The sequence below is a fragment of the Crocodylus siamensis genome, chromosome 1 (genome assembly GCF_052110815.1).
Source record: "Crocodylus siamensis isolate JL-2025a chromosome 1, ASM5211081v1, whole genome shotgun sequence".
NCBI lineage: Eukaryota > Metazoa > Chordata > Crocodylia > Crocodylidae > Crocodylus > Crocodylus siamensis.
Window position 1 is genome coordinate 395835530 of NC_143395.1, and position 20048 is coordinate 395855577.

Genomic DNA, 20048 nt, shown 5'->3' on the forward strand with positions numbered 1-20048 from the left:
ATTAATGAGGATGTGTATTCCTCCTTAATACAGAGCGCCATGCCCCCACCCCTCTTTCCTATCCTGTCCCTCCTGTACAGCCTATAGCCCTTGACATTGACCGCCCAATCATGCGTTTCATCCCACCACGTTTCCGTAATCCCCAGTATGTCCGGGCTGGTGTCAGCCAGCAGGAGGGTGAGTTCCTCCTGCTTGTTGCCCATACTATGAGCATTTGTGTAGAGGCATTTGAGGCCTCCTGTGGGTTTGTGTACTGACCCCCTAGTCCCAGCATTACCCTGGCCCCTGTCTCTTACCTGTTTGATTGCTTCTGTCATCAGTCTGGGCTGGGCTGTAGTTGTGGGTGCTGTTTGGTTTGACAGTCTGATATTTCCTCTGCCCTCATCTTCCCCTTCCCCCAGTGAGCCTAGTTTAAAGCCCACCGGAGGAGGTCCACCAACCTAGAAGAGAACACACTCTTGCCTTTAGGGGAAAGGTGGAGCCCGTCCCACCCCAGCATGTCTCTCGTCGTGATGTGCCGGTTGTGGCTGAGGAAGCCAAAGCCCTCCTCGAAGCATCATTCCTGTAGCCGCCAGTTGGTCTCCGCAATGCATGTTTCATGCCATCTGCCTCGTCCACTCACTGGCAGGATAGAAGATACACCATGGAATGGCACATGTGAGCAAAGGGGGGATGATAGAAGCTGTTAAGCTTGATTGGTTTGCTCCAACTTTTCCATCTGTGGCTCAACAGTACTGCCACACCTGTCCTATTTGCCAAGCCCATAATGTGGGAAAGCCTGTAAAAACAAAGAAGGCAGCACATCCCCCACCTTGGGGACTGTTTGTAAATTTACAATTGGATTTTACTCAAATGCAGAAATGTTGTTCTTATGAATATGTTCTTGTTATTGTATGTATGTTTTCTAGATGGGTAGAAGCCTACCCATGTGCAAAAGCTGACACCATCACTGTAAGCAAAAAGTTGCTCAGAGACTTTATTCCAAGGTTTGGTATTCCTTTATCCCTAAACTCTGATAGAGGAACTCATTTCACTGGACAGATAATGAAAGAAGTTGCAAAGTCCTGCAGATCCAACAGAACTTTCATTGCCCATACCATCCTCAGGCCTCGGGTCAAGTAGAACGCCAAAATGGCATTCTGAAAAATAAACTGGCCAAAATTTGTGCTGAGACTCACCTAAAATGGCCAGATGCACTTCCCATAGCCCTTATGAGTATGAGATCTACTGCCAACTGAAAGACTGGGCTTAGCCCACATGAAATTCTAATGGGAAGACCCATGAGGGTCCCTGCCTTGCCACCTGTTGCTTCCCACTTTTGCGATATACATTCACTTGATGATACTATTCTAGACTATTGTAAAGCACTAATGAAGTGTGTTAAGGATTTTCATTCACAGGTACAGGCAGCTCTCCCCAAAGAACCAGGTGAGCCGTGCCATTCTATCCTGCCTGGAGATTGGGTCCATGCAAAAGTCCATCAATGAAAGTCATCACTGGAACCTTGCTGGAAAGGCCCATTCCAGGTACTCCTGACCACCAACACTGCAATAAAGTGTCAAGGACTCCAGACATGGATTCATGCTTCATACAGTAAGAAAACATCAGCCCCATTAGACCTAGAGTCTCCTCCATATCAATCTTGTAATCAGCCTCCACAGACCAGTAGTGAGCCAAGCGCCTACTGGTGAAGAGGATTTGCCACTACAGAGTGAAGAGGATGTGCCCCAATGACACCACTATGCCCTTCAGGACAGGAAAAAGGCCTCTACCTAGTTCCTGGTTCCCGAGGAGGAGTTGGTTAGTCGTGATTGGATAGTTCTCAGTATTTCTTTTTGGGCCATCTTATATGAACTTGACTCATCAGTTATAAGAAACTCTGTAAAACAAACTACAGTTCTGCACCAACAAAGAAGATCACTTCATGAAAATGTGTTCTTGTCTTTAGTTAACCAAATTGGAATAGATTTAAATGTCTCTCGTTGTTGGATATGTAGTCATTTCCCTATCTATTCTACTGGAGGAATACCCACGATACCGGTACCCTTGAATGCAACTCAGATGGTAGCCCCTTACTATTCAAATTTTCATGGGAACGAAACCTGGCAGAATGTTAGTTGCAACTGGTCTGAATATGTATGATTAGCTTATGCCACCCCTGGAAAGTTCTGTTGGACCTGTAATAGATCTCGTGTTGCAGTAGGAGTCAGTAAGTGTGAAGTAGAATTTATAAATGGTGCTTTGTTTTCTAATAATTCCTGGATATCTAACTACTCCCCTGTATGTCAATTTTCAGGCTATTATTCTCAGTGGATGATGTCCCCATGCTGTAATACAGGTGGATATACTGCAGCATTAGCTGGTCACTATTTTGTATGTGGAGATAAGACCTATAAAAATCTTCCCTCTGGTTGGAAAGGAACGTGCTATGTCTCTGCAGCGTATCCTGCTTTTACTACGAGATCTCGTTTACCTAAAGGGAGAATTCGCGATGTTCGTGGAATTACAGAAAATCAAAGATTTTGGGGTATAATGTTCCCCAGCTATGGCGCAGTCTTAGCTATGTCCGAGATAAAGGAAGTTGCAGCATCTCTGGAAAAGATTGCTAATGCTACTGCTGATAGTTTTGATAAAATAAATACAGAAATGAAAGAAATAAGGCAAATGACATTGCAAAACCGACTTGCATTAGATTATATACTAGCCAGCAAAGGAGGAGTCTGTGCTTTAATAGGTAAAGAATGCTGTACTTATATTCCTGATAATTCAAAAGAAATCCAGGATTTAAGTAAACATATTCGAAAAGAAGCAGCTAAATTGCATGAGTCAGATAACTGGAATTTGAATTCTTGGTTTAGCTCTATTTTTAGTTCCTTAGGCTCTACTGGCATTCATAGTTTGTGGATATTATTTGTTGGTTTTATTGGAGTATACCTAGTGTTTATGATAATACAATGTTGCTTAAGCCATGCTGCTAGGCCAATGAAGAATAGATCATCAACCAGAAATGAGGTATATAATTTGTATGTTGAAATAGCAGAAAGTAAAGAGAAAGAAAAACTAGAAGTTGAAAGGCTAATGGCTATAAATATCTAACTTGTAGGGAAAAAAAATTAGGGAATGTAGAAGTAATTGGCTTACTTGACTAGAAAAACAGACAAAGACCAGATGTGCTGATACTGCTTAATTCAAATGTTCCAAGATAAGGAATCCGCATTCCTGCATTCCTTGGGTTATCTTGATATCTTGCCTTGTGCATAGATAGTTGTTTAAGTAGACTTTCTAAGTTTCTGTGTAATTTACTATTGTTTTGTTTCTCCAAGGTGTATTTTTTATCTCTTTCTCTGTCTTTAGTATAAATACGCTTGTAAACTTAGAGAGTCTGAGAAATCCTTTGAAACAGACAAGTGGGTGATTCCCCTTGCTGTATGGAATTCTCCCTGTGATCACAGTATAGACTTAAATAAAGAAAAGCTGGCTCTGTCAGTTCTGATTCAACCACAACGTGAAGTTTGATTTCTTCCACACGTGACAAGTTAAAGGACAGTAACACACAAATGTTTTATTGCATGTTTCATTCTAGACTGAATTCTGGAGCTGTCTGCCTTGGCTGATCAGCTGAAATCACAGATCCTGGAAGTCATGGGATCACTAACTCTGAGGTAACCTTTATGATATAATGTATGGGGGCTCTTGATTCTGCGAAAGCTTACATCTTTGGCTTTCCGCATAGACTCTGGAAGCCTAATAGCCTTAGCAGTCTGGCAAGTAGGGTGCCAGGGAGCAGAATGGTCAAGCTGGTAGGAAAGTTCAGATATAATTCTGTAGGAATCTGACCTGTGTTCTGCCACAATTTAGTAATCAAATGGTCTCCACAAAACCTTTTGATTACTGTAGTGACAAATGCCAGTGGCAAAGTGCTCTGTTGGAATTTTTCCAACCAGCTCTTTATCAGATTTGAGATTTATCATTTTGTAACATAGATTTCTAAAAAATAAATAATCTTTTGCTATTTTTTCTGCATTGTTTGCTTTCTTTCAAAACTGTAAAGATTAGGCCAATTTTTTTCCAAAAAAACTACACTATCTGGCTCCTGGAGCTCTTAACACCTGAATTGTCCACACATTAATAATGAAGCTGGTTTTAAGCACTCCTTATGCAAAAAGTTACACCACTCCAGGGCAGGAATATCTCTGAGCTGTCCAGTACACTAAGGTGTAGCCACTCTAAACCTCCTGCTGGCCTTAATCAGGCCCACTGCCCCACCTCTGCCCTCCCCAACATCCCAGATTCCTGCTCATGCCCCTGGTGCAGTTAACCCTTCCATACTCTGGGATAGACAAGCTGGGCAGCTGTAAGTGTCCCTGAGGGGCATGGGGAGAGCTCTCAGGGTCAGGGGGAGGGAGCCAAGGGAGGGAGCAGGAGCAGGAGCAGAGGCAATTCTGGAATGGGAGGGGGTGAGGATTCTTACCATGAAGTCCTTTAGGCCCCTGCTTGCTCCAGACTTGAGCCAGGCCATGGCTGCGTGATCACTTACACTGATCAACATGTGTGTGGCTCTCAGTGTAAGGTGTAACAAAGTCCTTAAACACCTATATTCATGTTAGGTGCCAAGATGGAAATATCCTGATTTTCAAAGATGCTCCACACATGACAGCATGAGGGGTTCAACAACACCTTTGAAAACCATGCCCTGATCCTTCAATGCTAGATAGGAATCTAATTGTAGCTGACCTAGTTTTAAAATGTTGACCTGAGATTCTTCAGTGAGATGGCAGCTTGGCTGATAATTCTGTTGCTTTGGTGCAAGGTAAAAAAGATCCCTGCCTGCTGCTTCAGCTCTGAATTGCTTCTCCAGGGAAAACTTCATTTTGCTTGTAAAGCAGCCATCAGTGGCTCAAAAATACATGAGGAGCCAATATTTACTTAATGAGCCATTTACTTAAACCATACTCTATGAGATATAGGGAACAGGTATTTAAAAAAAAAAACTAGTTTCCAGAGCAATTTTGTGTGTACTGTCTTCATAAGATTCTGGATTATTTCAAAGGCATTGGGCTAAGGGACTAGATGAGATGATCCTTGTGGGCCCAATTCTGTGATTCTATGATTAAAAATATTTTTTGTCAAAGAATTGCCTGATTTTTTAAAATTTCATGAGTGTCGCTGCAATCCACTTCATGAAAGCCTATGGAATTTCAAATTTTACGGACTATATGCAGCACACTGTCCCAAAAGTCACCGGCTAGCTCAACACAGGCCAATGAATAGCTTTATAAGTGATGGCTTGGGCATGTAATATAAATCTGCTTTTTATTGAATGGAGGCATTACAATTTTATGTAAAAAACCCAAGAAATTTGTTTTTGACACATCTACTCATGAGCAGAAATGTAAAGATTTAAAGTGAAAATGGCAGTCGTCAGAGCTGGAAAGATATTTCCCTCTTTGAATAAGTAGGAAGTCCAATGCAAGGCGCACCAAGACTTTTATCAATCCTAAAAGAAAGCCAGTGAGAGCTGAATACCAAATAGCTTCCCAGGAGGCAAGTTATGCTAATCACTACTGCAATCAGTTATTTATCATTCTTAGAGACATGCATTTTCAATTTACGCTAACGGGTGGTTGATTGGATTTCGTTCATTAAGTGGGCAGAGTCAAAACTGGTCTTATAAACTGCTGTTCAAGTTAATTAGCGAGTATGCAACTACTCAGAATCTGAAAACTAAGTTTTAAAATTATAACCCATGTCAATCAGACATTCTGTCTAGATTAACCAAAAACATTCTACTTAGTGTATTCAACATAAAAGAGAAAGTAAAAATGCTGTATTTTCATTTCCCCCTTCTCTGATGGCCTGGCAGTGAATGCAATGTTCTTAAAAGGAAAAGGTCCAAATTACATTTTTTTTTTTAAACTTGTTTTTTCTTACCTGAAATCTGTGCCCTACTCCTAGGTTTTATATATCACTGAGGCAAGCATGCAGATAATAGGAAGCTGCCTAAGGTAGGTTTTTATATATTTTTTGCTACATTATTCAGTTTAACTTATTTATTAATGTAAGATCAAATTATGGGCTACTAGTTACTAGTATCCCTGCACCATGCATTGTACAGAACTAGCCCATGCCCTGGTTTGAAGATCTTATGGTCTAAATAGCCAATATAGGTCTCCAGAAATGCAGTGCAAAACCTGAAGGTAGAAGTAAGAAATGTTCATCACCTACAAGACCAGCCGGAGGAAACTTAGGAGATTCAGCTTCTACCTCTGTGTAGCCTTTCTGAGTATCACTGGGTTGGTCCTCAGAACACAGCTGGTGCCTATAACCTCAATAAAACAACAAACATTCTTAGCCAATAGACAAATGTTTTAAATGCTCATGGATAGGAGTCTACCCACGTGGAGGGGGCAGCCAGCTGATTTCATGAGCAGATTGTAAGGCTGGCTGCCACTTTTGAAGGCTTATGGTAACTGCCCCTCCCCCCCCGATTGGCTTAGGGGCCCTGGTGGCCCCACCCCTGCCACTGATTGGTGGAGAGGGCTGTCTGTCATATGACTCCACCCATTTTGGGGTGCCTGTTGTATGCCGGTAGATTGGTAGGCGCAATATGAAAATGGCTACCACGTAGAGCCCTGCAAATTAGAAAGCTGGGGAATACTTAGTTTGGTTACAGGCAGTCCTTGCACTTACAGCGGGTTACATTCCTGGAAAAGGCACTGTAAGCTGAAACAATACATGTCAAATCTGATGTTCCCATAGAAACAATGTTATAATAGGTGGTTATGTTCCTGACCAAGGACCTGATGCCCAACTTTTTATAGATATTTAAATCAACTATTTAATCAACTATAAATGATATAAACTGATAAATGATTATACACTGTACAAAGCTGTCTAAAGTGCAACACAGTAACTAATCACATAAAATTTTATTTAATCTGAAGTCTGGAAGCAATTGATGGAACTGGGAGGGAGGCACTGGGGCCAGCATGGGACACTTACTGAAGGTAAGCTCCTCAGAATTCCCCTGGGTTTATCAGGTTACATATAGTTATGAGCATTGCCTGGTGACATAAATTTAGGTGTCAAGGGCACTTTACTGCTGGAAAATTAGATACCTGTGGAATGTAAATGCATTCAGGACTGGGCAGTAGTAGGGTTGCAGTGCTGTTGGTAGCTGTGATAGTCCAGGAAATAAAAGGCAAGGATTTTTTTTGGTAATATCTTTTAGTTCACCCTCTGCATGATTGGGAGAGATGTTGAACAAGCTTTCAGGAAGTGTGTACAGTGAAGATCTCTCATCTAGCACCAGTTTCAGTTTAAGCCCTTTTAAGAAAGTGAGAGTGTCCCTGAAATAACAATAGTGATAAACCAGAAATGATCTTTGAAAATGACCAGCAGCAAAACTTTATCTCACAAAGCTGAACTTTCATATTGTAAACCAGGGACATCAAAAACATAGGCTCTCTGGGCTGGATGATGGGTCAGTCTGCATACTGGATTGGGCGCACAGACCAGTCCTGCACAGTGAAGCCAGCACATGCCCTGGACCAGACCTGCACACTGGGTTCAGTGTGCACACCAGTTACAGCCTGCCAAACCACATGCAGCACATCAGCCCCCACTCTGCATGCTGGTTGCAGCACATGGGGCCAATTTATGGGCCTGATATGGACCAGCCCTGGATCCAGTATGCAAGACTGGTCCAGCATGGGTGCTGTGGGCAGTACATGCCCCAGATAAGTCTCATGCACCTCAAGCAGCACACAGCCTTGCCCTGAGCACCGTATACAGCATGTGGCAGAGTGGCTCTGTGCACCACATACGGTGAGTGCGGCTGGGGTCAGTGCATGCTCTTTGCAGTGCCCAGGAACCAGTCCAAAATCCACAGACAGCACTGTGGGCCAGATGATAAGGTGCTGTGGCCCATATTTTTGACAGTCCTGCTGTAAACTATTTCTCATTCAGCGATTACGTGAATGTATTGTACCATTGTTGCTTTGCCTCTGCAGACATGATGCAGTGTTATATGCACTTACTGCCAACTACAAGCTCGATTACATACATTTATTGGCCCCAGTCCATTCTGCATGTGGTGCATGAAAAGGATGAGTTAACATTGTGCACCTCTCTGCTTTGGACCCCACTTACACTGATTATGGTAGTATTTATAGAAATGACATTTCTTTGCCACATTCTTTGCCATTCCAAAGCTTTTGGAGACACTTTCTCAACCTACTTGTTCCTTTCTGATCCTTTGGGAAAATCAGAACTAAATGAAAAATAGCAATCCAACACATCAATACAGTAACAAACATTTACGAGTAATCTACTGAACAATATTGTATAAAGATAAGATTCATAAGGGAATGTAGACATGGGAATTCTGAGTCATATTTTACTCATAAGCATTCATGCAGAACAGAAGCGCTGGGCATGCACTTGAAACTTTAGGTACAGGAAAAGCACAACCAGCAGGTGTGGGGTGAAAGAGGTGGAAGCCCTTCCATCATTTAATCCAGTAGCTGAGTGTCTAAGGTACTTGGCCAGAGAATGGGAGACTGGGGTCCTCAGTCCCCTCACATGAAGAAACATTTGAACGTGTACCTTTTTTCCCTAGTAATACTCTCACCACCAAGCCACAAGCTCCCACTGCCAAGCAGGCTTTTGTTTTGAAGCTCCCCCACTAGGCAGCCGGGAGGATTAGGGCAAGTCGGACTGAATAATGCTGCCCTGGGACTGAATCTGTTCCACTGCTACATAACTAGTTTATTATGTATCAAATTCAAGTGCAGTCTATCTGCTTCAAGAGGAAGCCTGGAATTTTGAAACTTATGCTCAAGTAAAAACACATGGGGGGGGATGGGGGAGACACATCTCCTTGAGCGGGTATAGTGTATACAGCATGCTCTATAGTTGTCTGGACACGTGTGCCTATGCTGCACATAAAATAGGATTTCAAACAGTGCGTGGACATGCCAAAATGGTAATTAGACAGCTGGGTGAGTGCTGGTTGGGCTTGTAAAGCAAAATAGAATTCTAAGGCTCCTACACTTAGGCACCTACGTTGATGTGTCTCATCCTACGAGACTATAAGCAGCGTCTCTAGCGCATGCAGTACTCTGGGAGCCTTCTGGGCCCTCACGCACTTGTGTATAACATTATCTTTATCATTTTCCACCATTTCCTGGGCACGAAGTAACCTTCTGGCAGCCCAGTTCTGATCTCAAGTGAACTGATGTCCAGTTACCAGCTGTTGAGTCAGTCAGGTGGTCTTTTGCTGGTCCAAACTCTGAGCACAGATAGGCCTCATAGATGGAGCCTCTGTTGTTAGCTTCATCCTCAGCTTTTGCATCAAGGTTGCTCTACTTTGTTTCTTCTCCCCTTTCACCCCTCTTCTGTTTCTACTATTCCTTGTGCTATTTCTATGTTCTACCTTAAAAGTAGCCAAGCAGTTTAGTTGCTTAAGGAGACTAACGTAGTTGTATATCTCAGCAGTTATTCATCATTCTTTTGGTGACTGATTAGTAGCAGAGTTTTCTAGCACACAGTGGGTGTATCTACATGTTCATTAATGTGCTTTAGGTAATGCAAATTAAATTTAGTACCTCCATTGTGAGGTACTAGAAGAAGGGGCATTGGCCTATGTTAATGTGCATTAATGAAAGCACATGGTTTTTTGTGATACTTTAATGCATTTTAAAATAGGTTGATGAGCATTAAAGTGCACATGTAGATGCACCTGGCACATTAACCACCCTTTGCAGTTTGGAATAATATGCAAATAATAAACATCTCTGGGTTATTAAAGAAGCAGATAATGGGAACAGTTGCAAGACTTCCTGTATTTTTTATCACTTCTCATATATTCCCAATCATCCTATTTGCTGCCAGCTTTGCTGCTGAGCCTCTTGTTTGGGCTATCCATGTTGATTCACAGGTTTAAGACCTGGTCCTAGTAAAATCAATAGTACAATGCCCAGTAATGTGATTTGGCCCAGGATTTACACAAGTGACAGACCAACAGGGGGAGGGGTGGTAGCAGGAGGGGGCCATGGCCCCTGGGCGCTGGCTTGGGGGGTGCCAGCTAGGCCCTTCAAAGTACGTGTAGTGTGACACGACTTTAAGAATTGCTATGAGAAGGATGAAGGTGGGGGAGGGGTGGGACACAAATGCAAGCATTGGCTGCTGGGCGCCAGAGCCCCATGGTATACCACTGATTTATACTCAAGTCTTTTCCTGGGGGCTTAGCTGCTTCTGGCATTGACATATATGGGGGCTTTGCTATTGTTGCCAATGTACACTACATCTAGCACTTATTCAGCAGTTTGTGTGATCTCTAGTCTCCCCCCCTCCAACCTCCATATTTTTCTAAATAAAACAAATTTAGTATGTGCAGAAAATATTAGCAATGTGCTTTTCATTTTTGTTTCCCAGTTGAAAAAGAGTTAAAACCAAACTGCTCTGTATTGGCTTCACAGAGTTCTTGCTTCTATCTTCAACACTTGAACACTTTTCACATTGCAAACCTAAAAGGAAAAAGGTGAACCCAGCTGACAGCTCATGCATTGTATAATGTAATGGTCACAGAAGAGTGGGCACTCATTTTTTTTACAGCTAAGGCACACATGAAACTTCTCATTTTCAACAGGGATAAATATAAGATGCTGTCATCACCCAGAGTGGGTTTCGAAAATAAGGATAGATTTGGATGTGTGTGTTACACAAAAAATAAGGGATTGATTTGGGGCTACATTTCTAGTCAGTGTCATGGCAGAGCTTTAAAAGGAGACCAGAAAAAGCTATTTCATCTTCTTGTCTTGAAAGTTCCACTAGTAGCAGATAAGAAATGGTGTCATTACAGAGTGGAAAAGCTTGCTCAGCCAGGCATAAGGGCAACAGGGCTCAGAGTAAAATAGTGCTTCCCAGATATGCTTCAGAAGCTTGTAGTGCCTTCTACATATTTTCCTGCTCTTGAATGGAAATTGATGCGATTGTTTCTCTTATTTTTCTATGAAGGTCAAAATATGCCGAATACCTTTACTGTTGACCAGCCACTCTCTACATATTGCCTGTCTTTCCTTTTCATCTTGATGAGTGGACCTTTTTAAAGGCTTTGTTTTTGTTGATGTTAGGGTTTTGAGCCTTTGTTAGCTTTTTGTCAGGTTGATAAGAGCTTTTGGTCAAAAGTTGTCATAAAAGCTCCCCTCCTCTGCCCCCCTCCAAATCTGTATTTTGATGGTAAAGGCAGACCAAGAAGGATCACAGGCCCACTGGTTATTTGTCACAATGGGCTGTGAGCTAGGATACTCTGTTACTAATCAGTCTCCAAGAAAGGAGCACAAAAAAAGAAGACCTGTTTAGACAACTTAGGCAACTCAACTATTTTGCTATGTAGTTGGACCACAGACGTTGTAACTGAACATCAATAGCTATTCTAGCGATTGTTCTGTGGTTCAGGGCTATTAAGTACGTCTTTTAGGTGCCATCTTTGTCCCCCCAATTACTACATAAACTTGGGGATTCATTTCTGTGTCTGCAGAAATCAACATTCTTGCACTGGAACAAGCTTATAGCAGGCAGAGAGAATAAGCTTAGGAAGGGTATAGAAAATAGCCTAAAGCAAACTATCCTACTATAACAAAACACTGCTCATTTCCACTCATCGCTGACATTGTTTTGTTCCGAAAGAAGGAAGTAATTAAGAAGGAAAATGTCTTTCATCTTCAGAAGAGTTACAGTGATGGTCATAAAAGGGTGAGAGTGGATTACAGTTTGATAGAAGTTCTGCTAAGATATGGATTTTCAATATGTGCTCTTCTCCATGTCAGCAAAAACAGGTCATTACAGCTTTCTGTGACATTCATAACTAATTTAATGGAGGTCCTGATATAATATGCTATTTAAGCAATAGTTCAAATGTGTCTGTGGCAAGCTCTTTTTATTTCCAGAATGGTTTTTTTGACTTATTATGTTTCAAAGTCATGTACCCTTATCAATATGTATTTCTTAAAGCAAGGATTGAAGGTTATTAAAAATCTATATCAAATTATCAAGATGTACAAGATAGGCTATAATCGTACACTTGAGATCTTTCATGATTATATTCTTTGGTCAGAAAAGATAAATATTCTTTCAAAAAATGATTTTTCTCATACAAACTATCTTAAATATGAGACAGACTAAGTGAGATTTTCAGTATAACACAAGCAAATCAAGAGATACCTCTGTGCCTGAATGCCTAAGGGGCACTGGTGACACCTCAAAGCCAGCTGAGCATGTCAGAGGTCCAAAAAATATTTAATGCTTCTATATGTTTGGAATCTCATTTGGTGGCTTCCTTATAACACATCTCCTTTTCGCGACTACGAAAAAAGAGAAAGATGCATCTCAGCATCTTATTTTCAGTGCAAATTCTTTTTGTAATGTTGTTAGGTACAGCCGTCACATTTCTTGTTCTGGTCTTTGATGCAGTTTTACCTTATCTAAATATAAGTCACAAATGCCAAGGATATATCAGCATATGCTTGAAATCCTTTGATTTGGCTGGTCAGGTGGCCCAGACGTAGCACTGTTAATTGATATTTTCTCCTTGAAAACAACATGTGAAGCCATTGATTGTGCCTGTCAGAATATAAAATATTAGTGGCACTCTATCCTGAATAAATATAATTCAGCAGCTGACAGGACATAAGATAAAAGTCAATAAAAAGAGAATTATTTATTAAAAAGATCTAATGTTACAAGAACAGTACACAGGAACTATTATATTACTGTGTCTTCCACATAATATATATTATATATAGTATATATACAGATTGTATACAATATATCTAACATTTTGAGATGGGCTGCAACAGTACCTTTGTTTTGGTCTGCAAACAAGGTTTATTTCTGATTATATTATTCCCCAAACAGCTCTTGTGACATCATACAAAAATACAGTCTCTTCAGTGACATTAGACTGCACTGTTACAATCTCATCCACAGAATAGGAAAGAGCTCTCTATTGCACCTAAAAATAATATGTCATGATAAGGAAACGTTGTCTTCTACGAAGTAACAAATATGTAATACATAGGTACTTAAACATTTAAAACATGTTTATTAATATATTTAAGATGCAAAATACAGATTCTGTTCATGTTGAATATAAAACATACCCCCTTTGTTTCTTGCAATACAACTATATAACTTGAAGGTGTGTTCCATATTTCTACCTATATCTTGATACTATAGATCTAGATATAACTAGAATCAGCTATATCTTTTTATCTCTGTCAGAATTTTATACTTTTTTTTATCAAGCATAGCCATTTACTATATTCAGAAAACTGTTTGACCAGAATGCCTGACTGAAACCTTTTTGAATACACCTGATGGAACTGCATTGGCAAGCAATTCCCTAAAAAGATAGGTAGAGGGAATTACACTTAACTAATTTTAAAAAAATGGACATTTTGCCTTCTGGTTCATCACTATGTTCTTGCTGATTTTTCTCCCTTAAAAATGACTTTGCTCATGCAAGCTCTCTCTCAATGGAAATGCTTCTGTTTTGCAAGCCATAGCAGGCAGTTGCTTTGTTTCAACTTGCTCTAGCAGCAATGGCAATGAAGCCAATTTTGCATTGCATGCATTCTATTCCCTTTCCCTTTCTTTTACCATAAACTGCTATTCCAAAGTGGTTCTAGAAAGTCCTTTTCTGCCTTTTATCTCACAACATTGAGTGCTCAGCTAACCATCTTATCATTGTTCTTCTAGCAACCTTGTGACTATTTCAAATCTGGTTTTTGGGAATGAGCTGCATACATTCTTTATAATTCTCAGCGGGTTACAAAGAATATAATTCAAACTGCTTTGGAAAAAAATATTTTTGGAAAATGTTATAAAAACCCATTCTTCATCCAGATTTGCATATGGTTTGAACACCTGATCTGTTATGATACTTTCCTAGGTATTACTTTTAAAGTTGCTAAGAAATGGCATATTTGGAGTGTGTTAGGAAGCGAACATAGTATAGACAACCCAGCACTGACTCAGCTAGAAAATCTCTGCTACCAAGATTTTCCTGGTAAACTTACTGAGCACAATACATTTGTTCTCCCCAATAAGATACTGTTCTTTCTGGGCACGTTCTCTACATATATGTTAGTAGAGTCCCCTTCCCTATGTATCGTACACACTATACTCACACACATGCACATACCCCTCCATATCCCCATAGGCACCAGGGTCATTTTAGCTTAGGTGCCACTATGAGGAAAAGCCTTTAGCCCTACCATGGGTACTCTCCCCAGATGACTACAGAATGGAAAGTGATTGGTACAGTAGAAAGTTGTCTCGGGCTAAAGCTGACAACATAGTCTTCATAGGCAAATCTCTATCTGATCAGCTAGTAACTGAACAAACTGGAATGATGCTCAGTAGTATTTATCCAAATGTTGTTTCAGATGCAACAGTCTCCAAAACATACACTTACCAAACTCTGTATGATTGAATGACTACATTCCATCAAATATGTTCTTGCCATAATATGCATCTGTATATCATTTAGCCTTTATACCAAATATAGAAAGTACAGTACCATACAAAAATGGATTTCAAAAATAAGATCTAAGACTCACAGCTGGTCAGAAAAAAAGCATATTTATCTCCTTGTATTCCTTTTAGTTGTTCATTAACAACCAATATGCGTTATGATTAAATGCCTAAGGTGGTTTCATTGCCAGATGCATTGTTAATAAATGAAGATTAACTTTTACTATTAAAAATAAACATCTGCTTCTTTTGTTGTTTGACGAAAAACAATAGCACTTGTCTTCTAAGTTTGTTTAATCATTTTCAGTTTACCTTGCAGTAAAATAAATGGCTTATTTTGCTCTTTCTCTGTGAGTACTTTCAAGGTATTGGATTGACATTTTTTTTCTCATTTAATATGTATTCATACTTTTTACATAAAATATTTCCTTTACTTTTGCAGTGGGCCATATACCAACTGAACTATTTTTCTTCTCTCTTAAATGACCTGTCAACATGAGCAGCCAGCCTGAGGGGAAGCAAGAAAAGCATTAGATTTAACGTCTTTATCAAACGTTGTTCTTTTAAAAAAAGAGAAAGAAAAAATTCTTAACAAAATTCTTAACAAAACAGATGTACTGTACGAGACACCACTGTCTAAACAACTCATGGTACACAACTGGGGTCACCAAAGATAAACATATTAAAAAAGTAGGATACATTTGGCGGAAATAGCAATTGCTTACAAAAATTAATTACATACAATCTGCATATTTTGTTGGGCCAGTAAAGGTCCCCTCACCAAACAGAGGACTTGACTTTTACAAAAACTGAAGAGAAAAACCTGATGAATTATTTGACCATTTTTTCCAACACTCCTCTAAGTGCACTATGTGTATTTGTATTTCTATGGGTCTTTAAGCGTTAGCTTAGGGTTCCAGCTTCTCCAAGGACATAAAGCTCCATCCATTGGTGTCTTCAAGCTAAAGCAAACAAACAATGACAACAAAAAGATTCTGCAGTCTTCACCATGAGGTTGAAGGAACCATCAGTGCCAAGAGCAACGTTACAGATGATGAGGATGTTGAGAAAATGTGTAAGGTGGATTGAGAGCTCGTGACTTTTCCCCCTGCAATGCAAAAAAGAAAATCAAATAAGGAACAAATGGGGAGAACCTTTCTTAATATACATAGGTTCTTAAGGGGCCCTATACAAAGGCGTTAGGAATTAGGACTGCCTACACATGTACTAACTTTCTGACAGTTAAGCTAGCTTAACTTTTTTAAATCAACTCAATTGTCACAGTGTGCACACATATATAGAGTTGACTTAAATGCGGCACAAAGTAATGCACCTCCGAGGTGTATTATGTTGAGTCAAATTACTTGAGTCAACTTAGCTCACAAGATACATGCCACTAAATGGAGGAGCTGCATGTGTGTATGCTCCTGTGTGGCTTAAGTTGACTACTTAAGTTGCCTTATTTTAAGTTAACTTAGTATATAATGTATGCACCCTAGGTGCCTAAGAATGGGATCAACAAAACACTGCACACCATTTTGTTTAAACAAGGCAGTAGGCAACTCTGATAAGAAGGGAGGAGCTTATGCTCTAGCTCTACAAGAGCTCTGGCCTTTAGGGAGTTGCCTCTCCACTTTGGATTCACAGCTATGAATCCACAGCCTGGAATTGGATGCCTAAATCATTTCTTTCTTACCAACTATGGCCATAGGAGAAAGTGATCTTTTACCTAATAACCCACTAGTTAGGACAGGCACTCAGTGTGTAAGAGATTTGGTTCAATTCCCTCTTCTGCCTGAGTAGATAGGAATCTTAACCTTTTACCTCTGAGGACAGTAGTCTAACCACCAGGCTATATGGTATTCCTAGGTGAGTGTTCCTAGTCTCTCCTGTTGGAGGTTTCAGTCCACACTGAAGAGTCTAATTAAATTTACAATATAAGAGAATGACCCTCCTGTAACCAGGGAGCCAGCAAACAGGGGCTGCCAACAGGAGCAGTTTCCAGGCAGTTGCTAGAGGCCAGTTTGTGGGCAGGAGTACATGCCCTCTGTAAGGGTGCACCAGTGTTCATGCAAGGCGGCTGCGCAGAAGGACCCAGGTCAAAGACTTCACTGGGGAGAAAGGAGGACACTTTGCTCTACAATAATTGTGAGTACATGGCGGACTGTCACGGCCCTGACCTGGATGGTGCTGCCTGCCCAGGGCTCCTCTCTGGCCTCCACCCAGACGGAGCCCACGGCGGGGATGGAGTCACTCTCCCCCCCCTTTCTGTGGGGGCTGCCTGGTGGGGCTTTGGCAGCCTGGTGGGAAGGGGGCAGCAGGACTTCCCTTCCCTGTCCCACATGTGCCCACCTTCAGACCTTGGAGGAGCAGGTGAGGGAGCTCCAGGCTGAGGTCAGCAGGCTGCGGGGGATTAGGGTGGCCAAGGACAAAAGTGATGGGTCCTTTCATTCTCTGCAGGGTCAGGAACCTAGAGGTGAAGCCACCGAAGAGGCACCCACTGCAGAGGTATGGCAGACAGTCACCTCCAGAGCCAGGGCTACTCATGCTACCTCAGTGTCAGCTCCCCAGGTACAGCTGGGAAACAGGTACGAGGCCCTGGCAGCCATGGAAGAGGAGGTAGAAGAGGATACCTCCAAGGGAACTGATGCCACTCCAAGCACAGCACAGGCCAAGAGCTACTGAAATACCAAGAGGAAGAGATGCCAGGTCCTCATCATCGCCAATTCCATCCTGAAAGGAGCAGTGGGGTACACCTGTCGCTCTGACCCCATGGCACATGAGTTTGTTGCCTGCCTGGAGCTCGGATTCAGGATGTCATGGAGATGATCCCAGACCTCATCTGACCCTCTGATCCTTACCCCATGGCCCTTATCCATGTGGGAATGAATGACACAGTCAGGGGAAACCCAGACCACATCATGAGAAACTCTAGGGGCAAAGCTCAAGGAGACAGGGGCACAGATGTTTTTTTCTTCTATCCTTCCAGTGAGCAGACATGGACAGCACCACAAGACGTGCATCAATGAGGTCAACCAGCGGCTTCAGAGCTCATGGTACCAGGCGGGTCTTGGGTTCTTGGACCATGACCTGTATTTCCACACAGAGGACATGCTCGGGTGAGATGGGCTTCATCTCTCCCAAAAAAGGTAAATGTGTTTTTTCTTCCAGCAAACTTTAAACTAGGTTTGCTGGGGGACAGGGATACAGAGGAACACGAGAACACTTCACCATCAAGCCAGGTGACGCACACAGGTAGTACCCAGGTAAGTGACAGGGGCCAGGGCAGGCTTAGGAACAAGGGGGCATCATGGGCACCTACAGGAGGCTTCAAATGCTTCTACACAAATGCTTGCAGCATGGCAAATAAGCAGGAGGAACTTGCCCTCCTACTAGCTAGCAAAATTCCAGACCTAGTGGGGCTCATGGAAACCTAGTGGGATTCTACCCACAACTGGGCAGTGGACATTGAGGGATACAGGCTGTACAGGCAAGACAGAGCATGGAAAAGAGGGGGGTGTGGTGTAGCTCTATACATTAAAGAGCAATACACATTGTCAATGATCAGGATGGGGTCAGAGGAGGGGCAAAATGAGGCGCTCTGGGTAAGAATGCAAGGGGGTTGTGGATTTGATAGTTGGCATCTACCACAGACCGCCTCACCAGGAGGATGAGCTGGAGCTGGAATTCTCAGGTCAGCTCACGGAGGCTGTAAAGTCAAGGGATGTGGGTGTCATGGGTGACCTAAACTACCCAGACATCTGCTGGGAGGAGCAGTCAGCCAGGTCCAACTGCTCATGTAGGTTCCTAGCTGGGATACAGGACCTAGACCCCATGGTCCTTATCCATGTGGGAATGAATGACACAGTCAGGGGAACCCAAGAGGTGCATAGTCCCACCAAGGGAAACGCCTTGCTGGACTTGGTCCTTGCCAAAGGTGATGACCTGGTGAGGGGTCTGCGAGTACTCGACCACCTGGGCAACAGTAATCATCGCCTGCTGGAATTTACTATCCAGCACAGGGTGGTGAAAGCAAGCAGCAAGGCAGAGGTCCTCAACTTCAGGAGTGCCAACTTCTGTAAGCTAAGAAGGTTAGTAGGAAAGGCATTGGGGTCTCAGAGCTTCAATGAGATGGGAGTCTAAGAAGGGTGGTTGTTCCTCAAGGAGAAGATTCTCCAAGCTCAAAGGGAGTCAATCCTGATGTACACCAAGGGGAGCAGAAGTGCTAAGAAGACCCCATAGCTTGGCAAAGCTTTCCAGGAATGCCTGAGGGCAAGAAAGGAGGCATACAAACAGCGGAAGCAAAGGGCTATCACCAAGAAAGATTACATCTCCATTGTTCGGGACTGCAGGAAGGCTGTTAGGAAGACCAACGCAGAGATGGAGCTAGGGCTAGTGACCAGAATTATGGATAATAAAACGTCCTTTTTCAAATACATAGGAAGTAAGAAGAAGGCACCAGGTAACGTGGGGCCCCTACAGGATAGGCTTGGCAATCTGGTGATTGCAGCAAATGAAAAAGCTGGCCTCTTTAAGAAATTCTTTGCCTCCATATTCCTGAGGAGGGACCAGGATATTTCACCCACTCAAATTGCAGATGGAGTCAGGGGAGGCATCACCATGCCTAGGGTCAGGGACGACCTAGTTAGGGAACTTCTGAAGTGGCTGGACGTGTTTAAATCAGTAGGTCCAGATGCCCTTCACTCCAGGGTGCTGAGGGAATTGGCAGGGGTCATAGCGGGGCCCCTGGCATGGCTTTATGAGCACTCGTGGGGCTCCAGCCAAGTACCAGAGGATTGGAAAAGGGCCAATGTGGTCCCCATTTGCAAGAAGTGGAGAAAGGATGACTCTGGCAGTTATAGGCCAGTCACTCTTACTTTGGTCCTTGGGAAGACCTTTGAGAAAATTATCAAAGAGCACATCTCCAAGGGACCAGCAGGGGAGGTATTGCTCAGGGGCACCCAACATGGGTTCATTGAGGGCAGATCCTGCCTAACTAACCTGGTTTCTTTATATGATCAGGTCACAAAGTCAGGTCACAAGGGTGTCGGGGTGGATGTCATCTTCCTGGACTTTAAGGAGGCCTTTGATGCGGTTTCCTACCACATTCTCTTAAAAAAACTTGGTGACTGTGGCATTGATGCCTACACAGTCAGATGGGTGGCAAATTGGCTAGATGGTCACACCCAGAGAGTGGTGGTAGACGGGTCGGTTTCGAGCTGGAGGGATGTGGGCAGTGGAGTCCCCCAGGTCTCGGTCCTGGAGCCTATACTGTTCAACATCTTTATCAGTGATCTGGATGTGGGTGTGGAAAGCATGCTGTCCAAATTCTCTAACAACACCAAGTTGTGGGGTGAGGTGGGCACGCTGGAGTGGAGAGACTGAATCCAGCTAGATCTAGACAGGTTACAGAGGTGGGTGGATGAGAATAGAATGGAATTCAACACAGGCAAGTGCAAGGTATTGCATTTAGGGAGAAGGAACCAGCAACACACCTATAGGCTGGGGAA

General features: G+C 42.5%; 1 protein-coding gene and 1 long non-coding RNA gene across 4 annotated transcripts in view; one reads left to right on the forward strand and one right to left on the reverse strand.

Moving 5' to 3' along the window:
• The window catches only part of LOC149875265 (uncharacterized), a 79967-nt gene extending 73973 nt beyond the window's left edge, over positions 1-5994 (forward strand). Inside the window, exons 2-3 of the long non-coding RNA XR_016440057.1 lie at positions 3584-3662; positions 5956-5994. This is a non-coding gene — a long non-coding RNA (uncharacterized LOC149875265). The remainder of the gene's footprint in view (positions 1-3583; positions 3663-5955) is intronic.
• Positions 5995-12526: 6532 nt separating this feature from the next.
• Positions 12527-20048, reverse strand: part of CNTN5 (contactin 5) — a 1171322-nt gene continuing 1163800 nt past the window's right edge. The window contains exon 23 of one of the 3 annotated variants that reach the window (XM_090030265.1): positions 12527-15646. In XM_090030265.1, coding sequence (XP_089886391.1) covers positions 15543-15646 — 104 coding nt within the window. In that variant the 3' untranslated portion in view covers positions 12527-15542. The remainder of the gene's footprint in view (positions 15647-20048) is intronic. The other 2 variants (XM_090030258.1, XM_090030254.1) reach the window with 2 other exon arrangements.